This window comes from Aulonocara sp. 'chitande type north' Nkhata Bay, linkage group LG22 (assembly GCF_057382095.1).
Source record: "Aulonocara sp. 'chitande type north' Nkhata Bay isolate Kocher_YH1m ecotype deep benthic linkage group LG22, A_spYH_male_GT1.1, whole genome shotgun sequence".
Lineage (NCBI taxonomy): Eukaryota > Metazoa > Chordata > Actinopteri > Cichliformes > Cichlidae > Aulonocara > Aulonocara sp. 'chitande type north' Nkhata Bay.
In genome coordinates, this window is record NC_141364.1 from 13,696,340 (window position 1) to 13,716,150 (window position 19,811).

General features: G+C 42.0%; 1 protein-coding gene across 5 annotated transcripts in view; it reads right to left on the minus strand.

The window, feature by feature from the left end:
- Nucleotides 1–19,811, minus strand: part of LOC147303776 (RNA-binding motif, single-stranded-interacting protein 3-like) — a 302,868-nt gene that overhangs the window by 158,111 nt on the left and 124,946 nt on the right. For all 5 annotated transcript variants that reach the window (XM_086279147.1, XM_086279145.1, XM_086279143.1 and 2 more), the window contains one exon: nt 11,532–11,689. In XM_086279147.1, the coding sequence (XP_086135273.1) occupies nt 11,532–11,689 (158 nt within the window). The remainder of the gene's footprint in view (nt 1–11,531; nt 11,690–19,811) is intronic.

The following is a 19,811-nucleotide window of genomic DNA, read 5'->3' on the forward strand; positions in this document are numbered from 1 at the left end:
TAGTACTGATTTTGTGCTGATTTACCGCCAAACACCACAGTATATGAAAGGGATTGTTATTTGTTTATGTGCACTTAGGTGTCTGCCCTCCTTCAGTACTTGCGTGAAATTTTTTGTATGCTTTCAGTCTGGGAAGCAGTTAAAAAGCCCTGTGCTTTTGGCACAAATTGGGGGAAAGTTCTCATTAAAACTTTGTTTGGACTCTGGGGAAGCAGGAGACAGTAGCTTTCCAATGCCAACTCATCACTGCTTGCCTCATTAAATGTTAAAGATGGCTCATCAATGGATCCTATCCGCGGTCCAAATACACGCCACAAAGATACTGCAGCGAGATGAAAAGGCAAGAAGGAAGGAGCAAGCTTCAGGCCCATAATGGAAACATATTGGAAATGGATGAAGAATGTGATCAGTATGGTCATATATGTGTCGTGTGTGTGTGTGTGTGTGTGGGGCTGTGGATAACCCTGCTGGAGGCTCCTTCGCCTCTCTGCCAGGCAAGCCTGGGGAGGCTTTGATGTGACAGAGGCAGTCCCTGTGAGGCGCAGGTTTAACACTGTGATGCTGCGGCCGGGATGCAGAGCCTGTCTCCACTAATCCTATTTCAATCACTCTTCCAGCCTCTTATCTCTGACTCTGCTGGCCTTCGGCCCTCCCCCCCTCCTTACAAATCTTCTCTTACTTGTTCTCTTTCTGTCTTAATGTCTCTCTACCATCTACCATTTCTCTTTCCTGTACTGTATCCTTATTTCTCTCCTTTTGTCTCTCTTCGCCCTCCTTCTTCCAAATAGAAATACAATGGCAATCATTCTGATGCAACATCGGATCAACCCCAAGAAAAAGAGACACCAGAAATAAAACTGCCTATAAAACAAAGGCTTTACGAGCTATTTTAGGCTGATGAAAATGTACAAATTGTGGTTGATGTAAAACATGTCATTCGTTTGACAGCTGTCTAGGCACTGGAAATGTGATAAAATTGAAGCTGAGCTACATTTTTTTTAGAGGGCAGCTGCATGTGCATGAGACATCCCAGAACGGCATTTCTTTCTTTCTTCTCGCTCTTGCTGGATGAAAGGATCCAGGCGTATTCCATTTCCGTCATCAGAGCTGAGAAAGTGAAGTGCCTCTTTGCTGTACGTGGGCAGGCAGAGAGCTGCCCAGAACCACAACACGTCAGTGTGGTACGTACAAAAGCACAGGAAAGGAACGGGTGGATGGACCACCCAAGTGTTGTGCTTAGACCTTGCCCTCTGCCTCTTGACACACTTTACAAAGTGACTGTGTGTTTGCACGATTACACAACACAGCACTGCCTTGAATAGCAGGTAGGTGAAACCTGAACTTGGATGTGGGACAACCTCCTCACATCTGCACTCCCAGAAGGTCTTTATGCCAATGCTTGGTGAGTTGTGAGTATGCGTTTCTTTTCCTGTGCAAATGAAGGCTACTATAACGGCATATGATAGCCCATCTGTGCATGCATATGAAGACTTGAACATATGCATTACTTGTGTATACTGGGCGGCACTGTTTGATCAAGAACAAAGGAAAAGTAGCAAAAAAAAAAAAATTGGAAAAGCAAGGAGTAAAATCAGCTGAAAATTGTATAAAAGCAGCAACACTCTTTTTTTAGGCTTGTTCAGCACCTTTGGAGAACCCGTGTAGGGACTTGGGGCAGGTGCAAAGGCACACTATGGAGAATAGTAACTGTATTCTATCATCTCTGCAGGTCTTTATACAATTAATTAGAATATAGATACTCTAGCTGAAAAAAATATGAGCAGTGAGGGTTCTTCCCATGTAAAACCAGATGCAGGAGACACCCACTATCCAGATTTACTGTTTCCTCTGAGCAGTAAATATTACCCCGAGGGTTTCCTTAACCTTAAAAAGCACACTGTCTTATTAAATATGTGTAATGGTTATGCCATATTAGTACCCTTGTGAGTTGCACACAGCAGCATTTGAGTACATTAACTCCACTAATTTCCAGCAACAGGCAACAATCAGCTGACTGAACAGCCATATTTTTAAGGATGAGTCCCGCCATAGTAAATTTTAGCAGCTGTGAATTTGGCTTGACGAACATCTGCTTAAAGTTGAACAGCAAAGTATAACACAACACAAGTAGAAGGATGGATACTACAAAAAAAGCAGTTTTCTCCGTCTTATTTTGTTCTTTTTCCAGTAATCAGTAAGAATATATGGACATACTGTATTGTGAAATTACACCTATTTGAGAAAAACAACATTACATATAGTTTTATACAGCACATTTTATTTTGTTAAGTCTTTGATGGTAATTCAAAAGACAGGTGTCACTGCGGCAGATGCACAGAGAGGGCAGAATGGGAGAAAAAAGATGGGAAAGAAGCGCGCCTTCTTTATAGTCTTACATCAAAGATAAAAAAGAAAAACAGGATGTAAGAAAGAACCAAACATAAAGAGGATGACAGATGAAAACAGGAAATCTTGGGCAAAGATCACATGCGAGCACTTAAGCCTTCGAGAACACGAGTCATTAAAAGACGAGAGAAAATAGTACGTACACTCACCGGCCACTTTGTTAGGTACACTTGCTCAGCTGCTCAATAATGCAAATATCTTATAAGCCAATCACATGGCAGCAACTCTATGCTTTTAGGCTCAACAAAATTGATCTCTTGGTCCCTGATCTGCTGGGACAGTCAGGTGGTAGGGTCAGAAGCTGGTGTAAAGAAAGCATGGATCCATCCTACCCGGTCACTGACAATCACTACAACTCTCATGCTGTATACAAGCACTATGCAGCATCTGCCCTTGACCGTCCCCTTGTAACAGCTTAAGTGTCACACAGCTCACACATCTCCAGCTCAGAGTTTAGGCCTCCTGTTTATGCTGCAAAATGTGGCAAAGAGTTTGAATGTCAGTTGTAAACTAAGTGATGTTGTAAGCTTAGAAAAGAGAAGTTTCCAGAAGAAAGAACATTAAGAGAGCATGTAGACGGCTAATCGTTCATTTAAACATTCAAGGATGATAAAAAAAAAAAGAAGACATGAACAAGTAAAAAAAAAAACATTCAGACACTCAGAATTAGACATTAGAGAAAGGACACACAAATAATAAAGATCCAGTGAGAAGGGAAAAGGTAAACCTCTCATGACTCATAATGCTGTTAAGCCCTAACACTAGTGAAATGACATCAGTGACTTCTCATGATCCCTGAAGTAAATGGAAACGCATGAAAACCGTGACCAATGCAAAGTGAGTGCAATGTTGCGCTTCAACACACTTCTTTTTTTTGCCTTAAGCAGATACAATGTGCATTTTACCCTCTCCATCTATACAGTATAACATTGATTCAATACGCTTATTAAATGAAAACAATGTCAAAAAAATCATTCAGAAAAACAAAGACTACAAAATTTATACATCGAAACAGTGCGCTGGCAAGGATGAGAAGCGATAAATCAAAAAAGCTTCAACAAATTGGATAATTCCTCTTCTGGCTTCAGCAGTCAATCTTTTTCTTGGCAGAATCACTTAATTTTGTATTTTTTTTTTTTAGGTGCCGGGATTCCCCAGAGTTTTGTTGGCGGGTTTGCAGTAAACTGGCGAATGTTTCCTACCGAACCCTTAACAGCTCTAAATGCAGGAAGGATGTTGGAATGGAAGGTAGTCTGGCTGTTTGTAGTGTTTTTTCTTTGCTTTGCTTTTTTTCTCCTGCTTCTACAAATGTCACATTCTTTGGGCAATAACAAGCTGGCAGTAGTACACAACATCTAACAATCAGGCATCATAAGGTAATAGAGCTTCATAATTTGTTAGACGAAAAACAACATAATGATAAAGTCCATTCATTTTCAACAGAACGGAGCTAAAGTGTTTGGCCAGCGTATGTCATCATACCCATCTGCTGAAGTTGGCTGTGGTCACTGGCTGTCATCAACCATTGTCATTTAACTTTTTTGCCCATTTCTGTTACTGATGGGATTTTATTTTTAATGAACTGGCAAGTCTAAAATGGATGACAAGTTGATTAGAAACATTCAAACTTACTCACCTCCCTCAATAATAAGAATGGATAATAGCTGCAAGCAGAAATGAAGCTGCCGGGCGCCAGTGAGGTAATTTATAAAGGAAAAGGAGGTAATTTAAAAGTTTTAGCATATGTTCAGAATTCATTGATACAGAGTTAAATTTAAAACAATTCATTTTCACATTAAGGGATGTTCAATAAAGGAATGCTTTAAAATTCAGATCAGCTCGTAGAGGTTCCACTGGGAAAATTGTTCTCACAATTTACTCTGTGTCATTTTGGATGAGACTGGATCAGCGTGCTGAATTGAATCCAGCAGCATTCCATTTATGTCTTGCTGTGCAACTTTCTCATGAATAATCATCCCCCTACCTTTTTTCTAATATTAAATTGACATAAAATTCAAAATTTTGCAAAAAATTATATATTTCAGGATAAATGGAATTCATTTACCAGCCTTTGATACTTATTAATTCTACCTGCTGTTCTTTGCAAAAGTAATTCACATAGATTTGATTTATAACGGCAGGAAGAGGAATAAAAGAATAAGTTCTTTGAATTTTAAAAAATATTGTATAAGCTATTTTAAAGTTGCATGTAAAGTGTGAAAGTTTTTGCTCAGGGGGACACACTTTTAGTAAAAAGAAGAAAAAAAGATATTTAGGACTGTAGTTGAGTATGCCAGTGCAAAACTTTGGTATAAAGCCAGTGGTTAAGAGTGCCAAACAAAAAATAACTTGATGTATTCTGAAGGGTTGTTCCACGGTTATAAAACACTTGATTGTGATGAACTGGTAGCACATCATAGTGTAATCTTGGATTCACAAATGTAGGCTAAGCTAAAGGCAAGGCAGACAACCACCTCTGAACATCAAACACTTTAGTTAAGACAAGTTACTTCTGCCAAGGAGGTTATATTTTTGGCAGCGTTTGGGTGTGTGCATGCATATCATCTTTCTGTCTGCAAAGATCTTATACAAAGAATTTTTGAATAAATTCTGATGAAACTTTGTAGGGGTGTTGAATGGGGTCACATTAACAATCCATTAAAATTCATTTAAACTACAGCCACATAATTAAAACATTATTTAGAATTAAGAAAAAAGGCTGCACACACACACACACACACACACACACACACACACACACACACACACACACGTGTACACTGGCCTTCTTCAGAGCCAGCCTTGCAGAATTGCCTGTGCTTGTTTGGAAGTGTCCAACCTGTCAAACCCACATGCCGTGCACTGCTGTCTGACACGCACAAATGAACACATCTCATCTGTGCTGGTGCGGCTTCTGCTTTCTAGATATTGCTTCAAAAGGAAAGTCAGCAGAGTGAAAAGGAGAAAAGGAAGAGGTAGGACGAAGCAGAGTCCAGAGATCTCAGGTTTTGTCCCTTACGTCAATCAGTCTTTTTGTACAACTGACCCTGTTGCTGCTTCTGCTGGAGCTTAAAAACTCTCTCGCCCTGTACAGCTGGATTCAGATAAAAGGCAATGCAGCGTGTGGAGACGGGCAATGACTACACTGTTGCTGTGGTTGCTGGTATACTTAAACTGAAGTGAAGTGCAGCTAGAGAAAACCAGACATTTTTTGAGAAGGCATTTTCTGTTAACCTAAATGCATCTGAATCTAAACTCTTACTAAAACGCTATTTAAGAAAATAACTCTGCTGAAAGTGTCAGCTGTTGTGTAAAACTGGAAGAGGAGATCTTTTCAGCATCTAAATAGGCAAACTGTCTACGTGTCATGTATACAGTAATGGGAGTATAAATAATTCAAAAATACAGCCTAAGGCCAAATCAACTTCTCTGCTCTAAAATTGATGTTCAGGAAGGAAGGAGGTGTAGTATTTTAGCCAGTTTGGCTTGGCCAGTAAAATGATTGTGTCACTTGTGCCGGAGCAGAGAAGTGGAGGGTTTAACATGATAAAGAGATGTTAGCAAGCGAACGAGAATGAAAGGGAAAAGAAGTTGGAGAGGCGGAATAGAGTGTTACAGAGAGAAAGAGGAAGAGAGACAGAAAAAGTGGGTGTGAAGGATTCTAGTTCCAAGAATAGCAGATGCTTCTACTCGATTTGAAGCTGTAGGTGTAGGAGTAGTTTAGGCATTCCTGTGGTTGTGTCACTGCTTTTCAGAGGTTAAACATCACTATCTCTTTGTACCCTGAGTGACGCACACCCTGACCCTGCAGAAAGACGAGAGGATGGTGTGCTGGGGGCAAAGACAGAGCAGAAGAGGGACAGGAGTTGAGGCAGGTGGATAGGTGGAAAAGTGAAAAGAGACACTTACAATTCAAGGGGGAAAAATGAATTAAGAAGACAGACTATTAAGGAGACAGATACAAATATAGACATTTTAGAGTCCATAAAACCTAGTGACAACATACCTTGAAATGCTATCCATGTTGTTTGATGCTTGAGTTTCTTTTTGTAATGCAAATTCCTGCTACTCATTGGCCTAACATAAAAAAACAAGATATTATCTGCCAGTGTTTTTCTCTGGCTTAAATGCAGATGTACTGTGGGTGACGTGATGGTAAATTTGAGCCTTTGAAGCTGGACTGCAGAGCCCTTGGTCACACTTATTCTCCCCTCTGTCAGTTTTTTGAAATGGAGCCATGGGACAGGCAAGCTCTGATGGCTAAGCAGCTAATGTCAACACTGGACCTCAGAGAGTCATTTTGGATAATGTGGCACTGAGTGCCTGAGTCTCTGCTCCATAAAAAACAGGTGGTCCCAGGGTCACCCCTCCCTTCTCTCCCCCTCACCTCCTGTGCTTAGCATATCTCATGCCTCTCTCCCTCCATTTCCCCTCTCTAGGTCTCCCTCCACCATTCCCTCAGCACACACGAGAAAGGTTATTTGAGCAATTGGTGGTGATTAGCTCTTGATTTGGCTGACTATTTGTGAGATCAGGCCAGTCCACGGATGCGAAACCCACTGCAACTGAGGGCACAGCTGTTCGGCCAGGACTGAAATTGAGTGAGGAGAACCGAAATGAGAAATAGGGGAAGAAAAGGGGACAAGAAACAAGGAAAAACAGTTTTCAAGGGTTTGGCTGGCAGGTAAAATACCTCCAGTTTTCTACTTGTTATTCCAGGTGTAGAACCTCATGAAGAAATTCCTTTCTTTCAGCTACCTCCTTCCTCTATTTCTAATCATCGCCCGGGGTGGAGAGCACAAACAAGAAAAATGTGGATGCTGGTTAAACGGGTTTACCCCAAAGTGATTTGGGGGGGTATGCGCTTGCTTTGTTGGTTGGGTTGGTTGGTATTGGGCTTATGGTTGGCCTACTGCCTCAACATTGGTGGCTAGGCCAAAGAATTTTTCTCACAATAACAGCTATTCCTTCTCTGAGTTTCGTCATCCATCTATCCATCCACTCTGCTAGCCAGGCAAAAAAAGGAAGGCCTCTCACTATCAGAGTGTTCAGCCAACAAATCCCCACTCCGCTCCTTTGGCCTCTTCCCTACACCCATATATTAGGCTGACGGCTGTGGAGGACCCAACACCGAGCCAGCTGAATAAAACAGATTAGGCACCCACCCGAATCTAACAGCATGTAACTCCAACCGTTGTGCGAACTTTGGTATTCTTACTCCCAGGAACAAAAAAGGTTGAACGAGGTAGCTGAACGAAAAGAAATGTTGGCTTTAGCATCTGCAGTAACTGCATCCTCAGTTGTTTTTAACTGTATACTTGTGTCTCTGCAATTTCAGTCTTGGTTTTTAGAGCACAAGAACAAGGAAATCATATCATATCTGTAACCGTCTCTAATCATCTGCATAAACACACTGGTGAGTACAGTCACCATTTGAATGCCAGTATCACCAAACAGAACTACAAATGGCACCAACAACGATCCAATGCTGTCACTATATAGAGAAAGCATGTCGCTGCTGCTGAATGCACAAACCCTCATTTTGCACACTATAGGTTTTTACTGCATAGATAACAGTCATTCTGCAATATTGTAATTCACAGTGTTGTCTTCAAAGATAGAGTTATGTCTTTAAATCAGCAATCAGTAAATTAAACACTTTGGAAATATGAATATTATATGACTCTATATATTTGTGCAAATCACAAAATTAAATCCCTCTGTGTTTTGCATTTTAAATGAGAACATAATTTTGGGAGAGAGAACTTGATGAAGGTTACTGGCTCTCAAAGACAGGATCTTGGTAATAAAATATTAGAGTTCACAAGAATGGGGTAAAAAACCACAAGGCATTTATTTTTCTGGCATCTCTCAGGCGCATTCAGCAGCCTCCAATCAGCAGCTACGATATGGCTCGGTGTCAAGAATGCATCACTTTGGCGGCAGCGTGTTTGCTTCTGAGCTAGATGTGAACCAGGGTGGGAAGAGCTGCTTTGTGTGCGATGCTACAAACGCCGACCTAAAAATCATCTTTGACCCGTCTCACTTCCAGCACTCACGAGGGTCGATACAGGATGCCGTGTACACACATAAGAGCACGACAGTTAGGCCGGCTAACATTACTGAAAGTCACCCACAGTTTACTCTCCTAAACGTACAGTGCCAAATTTAGCGAGCATTTATGTTTAACACAGAGGCTCCCCGGGAGAGCTGATGGGGCCGACGGCCAGGAAAGGAGGTGTTTTGTGCTGAAGGGGGACTGGGCATGTGGGGGGGAATAAAACCTGAGGGGAACCCAGGGTGCCGCAGACTGCAGAAGAGTCGCATGACCTTTTCTACAATGCTGCCACCCGCCTGCCACTGAAACACAGTCTGGCTAATTAAAGTTTCAGTGGCATTGAATTTTCACTGGCACAGCACACCCCGGGCAACCTTGGGGGCTTCTAGGCAGGCGATACACAAAGTGGGAAAGACGGTAGATGTAAGAAAAGAGGCAGAAGGTAGCAGAGTAAATGCATTTAAAGAAAGGACAGCCACTAGAGGACAGCACGGCAGATCCGAGCTGTAACAAAAAGTCAGTGGATTTTCATAACACAGTGGAGAAAAGCTATATATTAGAATGCAAATCTACATTCACAAACATGCACGCTCCCTGGGTATTTTACATAAGCTCCGACATGGTTTGCCCTTCCAAACAGTTATGCTCAAAATATTCAAGATCACATGGAATTAGAAATGAAATTGAAGCTCTCCAACTCTGTACAACTGGGTGAATGCAAGAGCTAAAGCAGGAGATATCCAATGTCAAAATGCTGAGTGCTTTTCCAAATCTTATCGGGCCGCCTCTCAGCCTAATGGAATCTCGATGGGTCAGTTTCAAGAATAAATGCATGACTTATGACATGGCTGCTGGGAAGATTACCAAACACACTGGACAGCATGTTCCTTTCTCCAAAGGATCATTGAATAATTGGCCAAGTTTGACCAGGACATTTCTGAAAATATGTCCAAGAAAAGGTTATGCAACCAGACAGACTCGCTCATGGCCTGTATTTCACAATCTGCCGGCCTTGTCTCCATTAATGATCTTGACCCCCTTTTCACCATTTCAGAAGTGAAAAGGGTTTAATGAAGCTGAACAAAGCTGCTTGTGTGTGTCTATGTGTGTGTGTGTGTGTCTGTGTGTGTGTCTGTGACTGTGTGAGACAGAGAAAAAGAAAGCCTGTGTGGCTGTGTGTTACAGCTTGATGAGGTCTTGGTCTGTGATTCCTTGGGGAGGTGGTCCAATCTAGGCTTTATTAGGCCTTATTGAGCTGTGTGCAAGCAGGTGTGTGTGTCTGTGTGTTTCCTCTATCAAGAACATTTGGCAGAGCTTTATGAGTACCTTTGTGTGTGTGTGTGCGTGTGTGTGTATGTGTGTGTGACACCAAAAGACACCGAGTTGGTTGCAGTTTAATGGGGTGTGCATGGACCCGATTTCAAGCCTGTAATTTTCTTCTTAGAGGTGATTTTTTTTGGTTTGATTGCATCATTTGTGTACACAGGCACAGCTATGCTTCTCAACCAGCTATGCTTGGGTCTAAGCATGTGTCATCCTGTGAAAAAAGACACCGTTTGCTGTATGTAGAATACAGATCGGATTTATTGCTACATGACAAATAATCGAGTTGTGGCCTGCATTCTACCTTGAATATCTCACAATATTTTTTTCAAATACAGAGAAACATAGATACGGAATCTTTATTAGGTCCTTGAAAGCACAGACGCCATGCATATTTTTTTCATTAAAAAGAGGAAACAGACATTTTTTTAATCTAGTTAAACAGGTGAGTGATTATCCAGCAAACACAGTAAAAATTACCTGTATTCTAGGCGGGTTAACTATAACTGGTAGCTAGCCATTAGTACAATGTTCTAATGGTGTATGTCTGGGATTTGCAGCTAGTATAAATTCTCTTCAGGATACCTATACGTGTTTATGTTGTATTATATCTTTTTAAAAGATGACAGTTTCAACTGGGATATTGACAAAACTAAACGCACGCTGTGATTCACTAGCTTGTAGAATCATCTTTAGCAGTAATATCTTGAAGAAATCGTTTTCTGTTTAACATCATCAGATTCCCACGGTTGCTCATGTACAGCTCTCTTAAGGTCCAACCACAGCATTTCAATCAGGTTGAGGTCTGAACTTGGACCTCAAGGTCGGAGCCATTTTTAGCATTTTATTTTAGATTTGCTGCAGTGTTTGGGATCATTGTTCTGATGAATGATTAAATTTGGGACGAGATTTAGCTGCCAGACAAATGGCCTCGTATTTGAATCAAGAATATTTTGGTGTACAGAGGAGTTCATGGTCAACTCATGGTGCCAAGGTCCTGTAGTTACAGAACAACACCAAAGCATTATTTCTCAATCACCGTTCTTGACAGTTGGTGTGATGTTTTAATAATACATTTTTTATTTAAATAGCGCCTTTCAAAGCACCCAAGGACACTGTACAACAGATAAAAACTGGAAATATACACAATGGTAAAAATAGAAGATAAAAGTTAAAACATACAGAAATTTAAGAATAGGCAATTTTAAACAGATGAGTTTTGAGGGTGGACTTAAAAAGAGAGAATGAACTAATATTTCTGAGGTCCGGGGGTAGGGAATTCCAAAGTCGAGGGGCAGAGCAGCTAAAGGCCCTCCCTCCCATTGTGATCAGACGAGCAGAGGGAACAGAGAGAGATGCACCTAAATGCTCCAGACCAGCAAACTGCCAAAACTACTGCTCTTACAGAGGTGGCCGCTGCTGCTAAGCCTCTTAATTCCTATGGACACAGTAAATGTGTGCTTAGTTTTATTTGCAGGACTCCAACAAAATAAAAAAGACAAAAATCACCAGTTTGTACTGGGGTATGTTTTGTCTTTGTTTTGTTTTCATAAATGGCGCATATGGTAAAAAATCGAAGGATACATATGTGTATCTATAACGTACACCTGTTCTGATAAATGCTTGACAAGCACAGCGTGGCCAAGAGCGGCACACAATTATGTAAATGAAAGAAATATTTATACTATTGGCAAGAATTACAGTATAACCATTGTATTTAATGACGATCGTTCCCAGTACTCACGGTTGGCAGAGTTTGATGAGATCCTGGTCGGTGGTCCCAGGTGGCAGGCCTCGAATGTACAGGTTGGTCTTACTCAGCTGCTCCGCCCCTCCCTGGCTGCAGCTGTTGGTGCTGGGGCTGGGAGGAGCCATGGGATGAGGGGGTGGAGCATAGGGCTGCTGGAAAGAGAAGGTAAAGAGAAAGCAAGTCAATACAAGGTTTCATTTTAAGACAGCAGGCAGAGTCAAAGCATTTAAAGATTCTCAGAGCATGATTATGAACAAGAATATGGCAGCAAACGCGTATTTGCTTAAAGGAATGGGGAAGTGATGGCAGCCTTAGTGGGGAATGTCTCTGTCAAAGCTTCTCTGGTTCTCATTTTAGCAGCTGGTATGGATTCGTATTCATGTTACTGTGTGTGAGTCCCTCTCTTTGAAACTTCTGGCCTCCCCAAAATTTATAAAGAAACTAAGAGAGTGACCTCCTGCATGTCATTATTAAAGAGAGATGGCAAAATGCATTTCAAGGTGTTCAGCTGTTGCCAGTAAAAACCAATGAATATAAACAACCACACAGCAAAGTTTCTCTTTTTTCAGCAGGGGATTTTTTTTTTTTTTAAATGCGTGTGTGATCATTGGTTGTTGGACTGAGGGTGGGCGACTGGAAAATTTTGACACATCATCCAGCCGTAATCCTACTGTTCTGATGTTTACAGCAGCTTTAAAAGACAATGAGAAGTGAGGTGTGAAAACATTTCTTAGACAGGAGCAGAAAATGTGAGAGAGAGAGTTCAAAATGTTTCATTTGAAGAAACAGCAGGCACTGCCAGCACAATGTCCTCGCAATCGCGAGACGAGACATTTTGGGGCAGCTGTGAAGCGGCGAGGAGAAGCGAGCAGGGTCACTACGAGATGAAAACCCAGCAAGTAAAAGTTTCAAGAAAGCAACCTTAGCCTCAAATAATAATACTGCGAGGAAAACATCTTCACGTAGAGAAATAAAAAGGTCTACACAATGACAGGAAAAGTGCTTCGCTTCTTTCAAACTTTTGTCACCTTCCTGCTTAATAAAGCAATAGATTATATCTGGTTTTGTAACTTTCTGGGCTTTTTGCGCATATGCAACTGGAGTCGAGGGGACAAACATTTCTTCATTTTGCATCTTAAATAAACATTTCACCAAGGTGACTCTCTGATATTAGAGTTCACGAGGCTCCTAGCAGCTTATGAACAGTTTTAAATGATGGCAACTTCCTGCTTTCTACTAATACCCTCAAAACCAATTTCATTACACTGCGAAACAATTTACACCTCAGAGGGTGTGAGATCCTGATGCAATAATCCAGTACAGCCTATTTTATAAGCATCTCAATATGAATGAAATTTTCAGTTTAATCTCCATCTCACAAAATGTATTCAAAATGTATTAGAATTATGATGCCCCAACCCCTCCATTTGTTTTTTTCTCCTTGCCTTTCCCATCTCCTGCTTTCCTTATGTGCTTGTTGTGCTGTTAGCATAGATTTATGGTATAGGAGTCAGGGCCCCCCGCTCACAGCCCATTTATATCTCTATTGCAGGGACACTGCACATAGTGACAGAGAGAGAGCCGGGGCCCTGCGGGCATGAACAGAGACACAGAGACAAAAAGCGAGGGAGAAACACTAAAAGAGAGCGAGGAAGGAAGTGAGACGGAAGAAGAGCGAAAGAAACCACACTGCAATAAAGTGAGTGAAAATGGTCAGGGAAAGAGGGGGACATGACTAAATACCACCACCAGCTCCAGTTAACCACGTTAACCCTTATCTTCCCTAGAGAGAAGCTCAAGCCCTCATACCATGCTGTAAAACCCCCCCACATATCCATGCACATACACCTACACGCACACAGACACACACACACGCCATTAGCCCTCCAATCTGCCCCACACGTTAGCAGCGACTGGCGGAGCATGGCTGATTTGATGTGCTATTTTAAGCGTGTGTGCCATGCCAGCGTGTCGCCTCCCACTCCTCAGACAAAGAGTCCCTGGAGCGTGAAGAGGGAGCCACGTCCATCAATAGACGGCCAATTACCACGCTGAGCTTAGTGGAACTGATGGGCAGCCACTCACTGTGCTGGACTCACCCACACTGTACACATGTCGGCCGTTGTGCATACGCTCACACTCACAGACACACCTATGCGCCACATGATAACACAGAAACAACCTTTTTCAGAACAGTCATCCACAGCGCGTTAATATTAAAGCTTTAATATTAAAGCTTGAATATTAAAGTGAAAACAACTACTGTTTTAGGTCTACGAATGATGCCCATCAGAATGACTTTGTACATTTAGGGAGTCGACGTCCAAGTTGAAAGAAGTTTGAAATTTAAATCCAACTTTCAAGCACACAGGTCCGATCACCACAGACACAAATTTCCCTAAACTTCCCCCATCCCGCCCCCCACCTTGCCCATCTGGTAGCCTTGGTTGCATGGGCTTGAATGAAAAAAGCCAAACTAGTCTCCAGTCATTCAAGTTTCCACGCTGTGGCAGTATAGAAGAATCTTAATCTCTCGAGTGCCCTGTGGGACTTTTTTTTTCTCACTCAAATGCACAGCTGCAGTCCAAGCCTTGACTTTGAGGCTTTCACCTTAGGTCCCCCCCCGTCCACTCGTTAGATTTTTCTCTTAGTCCGCTGCAGTTTAAAATACACACATGGTAATTACCACACTGTGTGACTCCAACAAATTCGCAGCACAAACGAGAGACACTAGACAGAACCTCTTTCAGCGTTCAGTTTTAATTAATAGCCCCTCTCTCGCTTTCTCAGGCTTTCTCTCCCCCCACTTCTTTGTTAGCCCCCATGGTGACACACACAGCCCTGACTGTCCTTCTCGGGCTCCAGGCTTGGCTTCCATGCTTACTCTTTGGAATTCATGTGTCCCGCCCTATCGATTTTCTTTCATTTTTCTTTTTAAGGTCAGAAGCTGAAATCTTACACAGTGAGGCATGGAGGGTCAAAACCAGTCTAATACTTACAGGGATGGGTTAAAAGGCAGCATGCAAAGGTATCCACTAGGAATCCCCTGGGATGAAGAACGCAGTCTGTGCTAAAGGCCTCAAAGGAATGGTTGACTATGCGGTTGGGGGTGGGTCAGGGTGAATTTAATGGCACATTTTTAAAAATACTACTTTTATTTTATATCTGGAAGAATGTGGTACAAGTTTAGATATTTTGGGTAAAAACGAAATGGAAAAAGCTCCGCGAGAGCTCCTCAAATCTAATCATTACTCAAGTAACTCCATCATTCTTCTATGAAGACGATCCTAATATCAGCTTGCTGTGCTGTGTAGGAGCCATATATGTAATTTAAGTAAGATTTCTGTTTAATCTTGGGGCAGTATGTGAACTTTTAAATGCAATGGATCCAAGACAATCCTGGACACAACTGGTTTTCTCTGCAGCACAGACACCCACACACACACACAGAGCACCAAATGTTTCAAACTCTTTGTTTTATATCCATTTCCCTCTTTGCTTCTGCTGGTCGCTGCACTAGAGGTTAATATCCAGGCTTGTTTTTCTTGCCGGACAGTTTCATGACTCCTGTTTACCCTTGGTCTGTCAGCCTGCCAGATCAGGCTTCTCAAATATATTAAATACTAGCCTCATGTGTCAGAATGATGAGGACTGAGTATAGCACTTGGCAAAGAGTAATTTACCAAAAAGGGGAGGGAACAGAAGACTCACGGGAATAAAAAAAAGGATGGGAAAAATAAAAGGATGGGAAAAATAAAAAATAAAGCATGGTAGAAATAATTAGAGTGAAATAGAAGGGTGTGAGAAAACCGCTGGTTATGACACTTCAAAAACCTCCAGGTGGTAAATGAGAAAAACCTCCGTTCTGCCTCCTCCCTACCCAGGTGTGACATGCCGCTACAGAGGCTTACTTGGGATTTCAATTTGCTGCACTGTATTTTAGACAGGCAAAATGGTTTACACAGGCCCAATTTACCGAGCCAGTCGTGAAGGGGGGCTCACAGCCTCTGTGACACGCCAGGGAATGTTTATGAGTGTATTAAGTGAGGATGATAAATCTAGCCTACGTTACATAGGCTGAAGGCGCATGGCGTTGTGATGTATATTTACACACCCACACAAGGACAATGCATTTTTTCCCCTAAACCACAGCTATATGCTTTTTTTTAAAACCACTGCTAGACTTATAAAAGGCTTAAACCTGCTTTGGTCACTGCGTCACATGCATGTTTGTGTAGTGTTTAACAAACACCGTGAGAGACGGTGAAAACCAGTGAGCTTACACAATGCTTAAATTCTGACTTCTTAAAATATTTTATAAAACTTTACCACTTTGTGAATTTACCAACCCATAAGGGAACACTTAATCTTTCACTTAATTTCTAAAATAAAAAAATGAAGATAAATGGTTTTCAGTGGAGGGAATTAAGACAATAACTTTATAAAGTACAAGGTTAAATTAAACATGCACTTCAGATTTAAAGAATAAGGATTAAAACAGAACATTTACTTTTTTTTTAATTGTGATGTAAAGTCTATGACAAGCTACCTTTTTAGATAGCACCTGGATTGCTGGCTGTCCCGATTTTAGAGGTGATTACGTGTTCAGATAAAGTGGCTTCTTACTTCTATCAAAAAAGTGTGAAAACCTTCTTTGTGACTACACATAGAGAACAGAGCAGAGGGCAGCCACAGCTGTAATTGGAATAAAAGCAGGCTTATGCCATCCCTGTCTTTCTCCCTTCCTCCCTGCACTCCGCAGGGCAGGGCTGTGACTGGAGGAGAGGAGGCTGCACACTAGCGTGGTAATTGGCCTTGATTTATAGGAGGCCAGAGCAGCCAGCGAGAGCTAGCTCAACACTGGCACTAGGCCAGACAAGGCCACGCTGTCAAAATCAGTAAACCAGCCTAACCCGGCCCAAAGCCCCCCATGGCCAAGACACCACTACTGGGAATCAGTCGTCACCATCCAAAGGGTGCGCACATGCGTATGTTCTTGTGTTATTGTCTATTTGATATTCTTTGGGTTTCTGTATTTGCTTGTGTTCAAAAAGTCACTCGAGTAACACACACACACACACACACAGAAACTGAAAAGAGAGAGAGAGAAAAAAAGCTGCCACAAAAAATGACAAGCAGTCTCCTTAAATTGAAGAAAAAAGCCTCTCGGCTCATTTTTCATTAATTCATGCTGGCAAAGTCTCTGCAAAGACTCTTAAAGACAAGCATAGTCCCAGAGGCATCCCTTCCAAACTGCCAGAACTAACAGCTAGCTCGGCGGTCGGCTGCATTCACAGCAGCCTCTAAGCACGGGAGGAACACAAATCCCCCATCCATCCTGGATAGCTGCTTCCAAACCTTTAGCCCTTAAACATGTGTTTTGAGAACTGCAGCTGCATCTCAATGCTGAAAGAAGAGGAGGTGGGGTTGGGGGGCACGCACGACACACACTGTAAGACTGACGGGAAAAAAGCTATTGCCTGTCCTCTCGTTTCTGTGCTTCGCTCTCTCTCTCTTTGTCTGTGCCTGTCTAGGTAAACTCATAGCCAGAGGAGTGAATAGCAAATCATTCCCGAATCACCTGGGAATGCAATGCTGCTGATTCTATAGCAAAATCTATCCTATAAGGGACGACTGAGAGCGCTCTGTATGCAGGGGCATGGAGAGAGCAAGTGGGGAAAGAGAGCTGATGAGAGTAAGAAGAAGTGGAGGAGAGATATAGTTACAGGTACAAATGAGTTGGAGCCAAAGGCTGAGAGAAGTGTAAAGCCAGAGGGCAAGGAAAAAGGGGAAGGAAGTATATGTAAAGAACAAATTAGAAAAAGACAGATTAAAGTAGAGGGGTAATTCTGAATGTCTGATTCTCTCTAGGCGCTACTAAACTGTGTGCCTCATTCTCAGGAAGAAAAAAAAAAGAAGAGGGAGTGAGAGAAAAGACTTGGATGCTGGTAAGCCGACACTGCTGTGGACAAGGATGCAGTGGGCTAATTTTAAATATGCTGATAGGCCCATCTACAGCATCCTTCAAGCAGAAGATGGGCCTTGTTCTCTCTTCCCGTTTCTATCCTTTTATCTCTCTCACCTTCTTTTTCCTTCCCTGCTCTCCTTTTGTTTCTTTGACTCTGTTTTCTCGCTCTGACTTTGGGCCAGATAAGCGAGCGGCGTTGCGTTGTGTCAGGAAGCATGTATCTAGATACACAGCCCCGGGGTTAAAATACAGGCCCGTATCTTCCACAAGGGTGAGAGATAGGATGCATGTATGTTATCTGACAGAGGGGACAAAAGCGACAGAGGTAAACAAGGGATGCTTTATGCATCGCTGTTTTAAAACCCTGACTCATCTGTTTAGCTACAAGTGGAATAAAAAGAAAAATACTGGGAGGTATACTGTAGGCCAAAAAGGAATATATACTACATACTAAAAGATGCGAGTCAGAGTGTTTAATATTAAGGCTGGATTGTAAACAAAACCGCGGCTGTCGTTACAGATTGTAAAGCTGGCACTCAGAGATAGATCACGGCTGGAATTGGAATTGCTGCGAGACTTAAAAGAACATTTCTTTAAGCTTGAATGTCATTAGCTTATTGAATGGCCATTATCAGGTGTTATCAGTCCAATACATATCACCAGAAGGTGGCCTCCTCCACCCACGAGGAGGTCGTTATCGGCTCAGTCACTGTGGGGTTCCCCACAGATAAAGCAGACGTCATAAGCTATGTTTGCAAACTTGTTTAACATTTTACTTTTTTTTGAACACCTCCACTAGATGTCTGCTTAATCTGTGCCGCTCTGTGTTTATCACTGATTAAAGAGAATGATAACGACCCACTGAGCTTGCTAACGAAGGCACCTATTGCAATATGTATGGGAGTGATAACGGGACAGATAACGGGCATTCAATGGGCTGATAACTTCGAAATCAGGTGTTTACACTTTTTTTTTTAAGAGAGTAGGGGACTACAAATAAATATGGGAAAGATGAAGCAATTCAGGTGAAAGAAAATTTGACTCTTGCTGATGGTTGAACATCACACAAGTAATCTGCCTGTTAAGCTTTATCAGAATTTGCAATACATGTACTATATTCATGGCAAAGATGGCAACAGCAGCGCACATAATATGAAAAATACACCTAAAACAAAGCAGCATTATGTCTGCACCTCTGACACTTCAAAAAGTTTTCCAAAAATATTTTTAATACATAAAACAGCCAAGGTGATGTATTTAAAATACAAAAAATGTCTTTTTCCCTTTCTCTCGGATTGAAATTTTAATGCTGTGTCATGCATTGAACGCATTTTTAATGCTCTGATTTCAACCTCCCAGTCAAAACAGCCTCATCTGTTCAAACTATTTACATATCCGCTTCCTGCGAGTTACACAAGGTTTCCAACCATCTCAGTGAGGTCCTCCATCACCTTAGATTGTTGTTTAGTTTGAGGCAAACACGCTTTTCCACATAAAAGATACAATGCACATCACTTTCAGAGAGCAGGTTGGTCACAAAGCCCACACAAAAATCTACACAAGGACAGCTTAAGCTTCTATGTTTATACCACTCCTCCGGCAACCATAAACTTGGTCCTCTGTGGACATTAACAGTCAGCTGGTGTAACTGGGGCTAAAGTGTGTTTGTGGAGCGTGATTATGATGGTTTGGCTGCAAGTGTTGTGACCGCCGCAGAGGGATCCGTAAAAAGCAAGCAGAAAACGAGCCGTGGGCAGAGCCAAAGTGAAACTCAATGGACATAAATATTTGGGCTGATTTGTCATCATTATGGCCAGCTGGGTCTGTTTGCAAGCTAGCCAGTGTGGGAGTGGAGACTACAGGATGGTTGGAGACAGGGAGTAGGTAGACACAGGCATCCATAACCACGAGGAGGACAAAATGAGAATGCTCTAAGCCCAAAATGACATCTTCAAATGATGTCAGACTTAAAGGAAAACGTTTGGCACCTCTGTTATAACAGTTACTTGAGGGTGTATTTCATTTGTTATTATGATGAAAAACGAGAACCAGTAAAGAGTCATGTTCCATGACTTTACCGTGTGTTTTCCAACAATGAGCAAAATTTATGTGTCTGAATATTGTGCTGTTTTTTGACCCAGAGGACCCTAATTTTAAAGCTCAATTCCTTTGTACAAAAAGTTATATCAGATGAAAATAAATAACTGAATAAAAAATGAGCAGCCACAATGTCTGAGGATCCACCCACCCCCCCAAGTTCACTCTCCATCTCTAATTAGGCACATTCTTCAGGAGTCAGCTGTGTT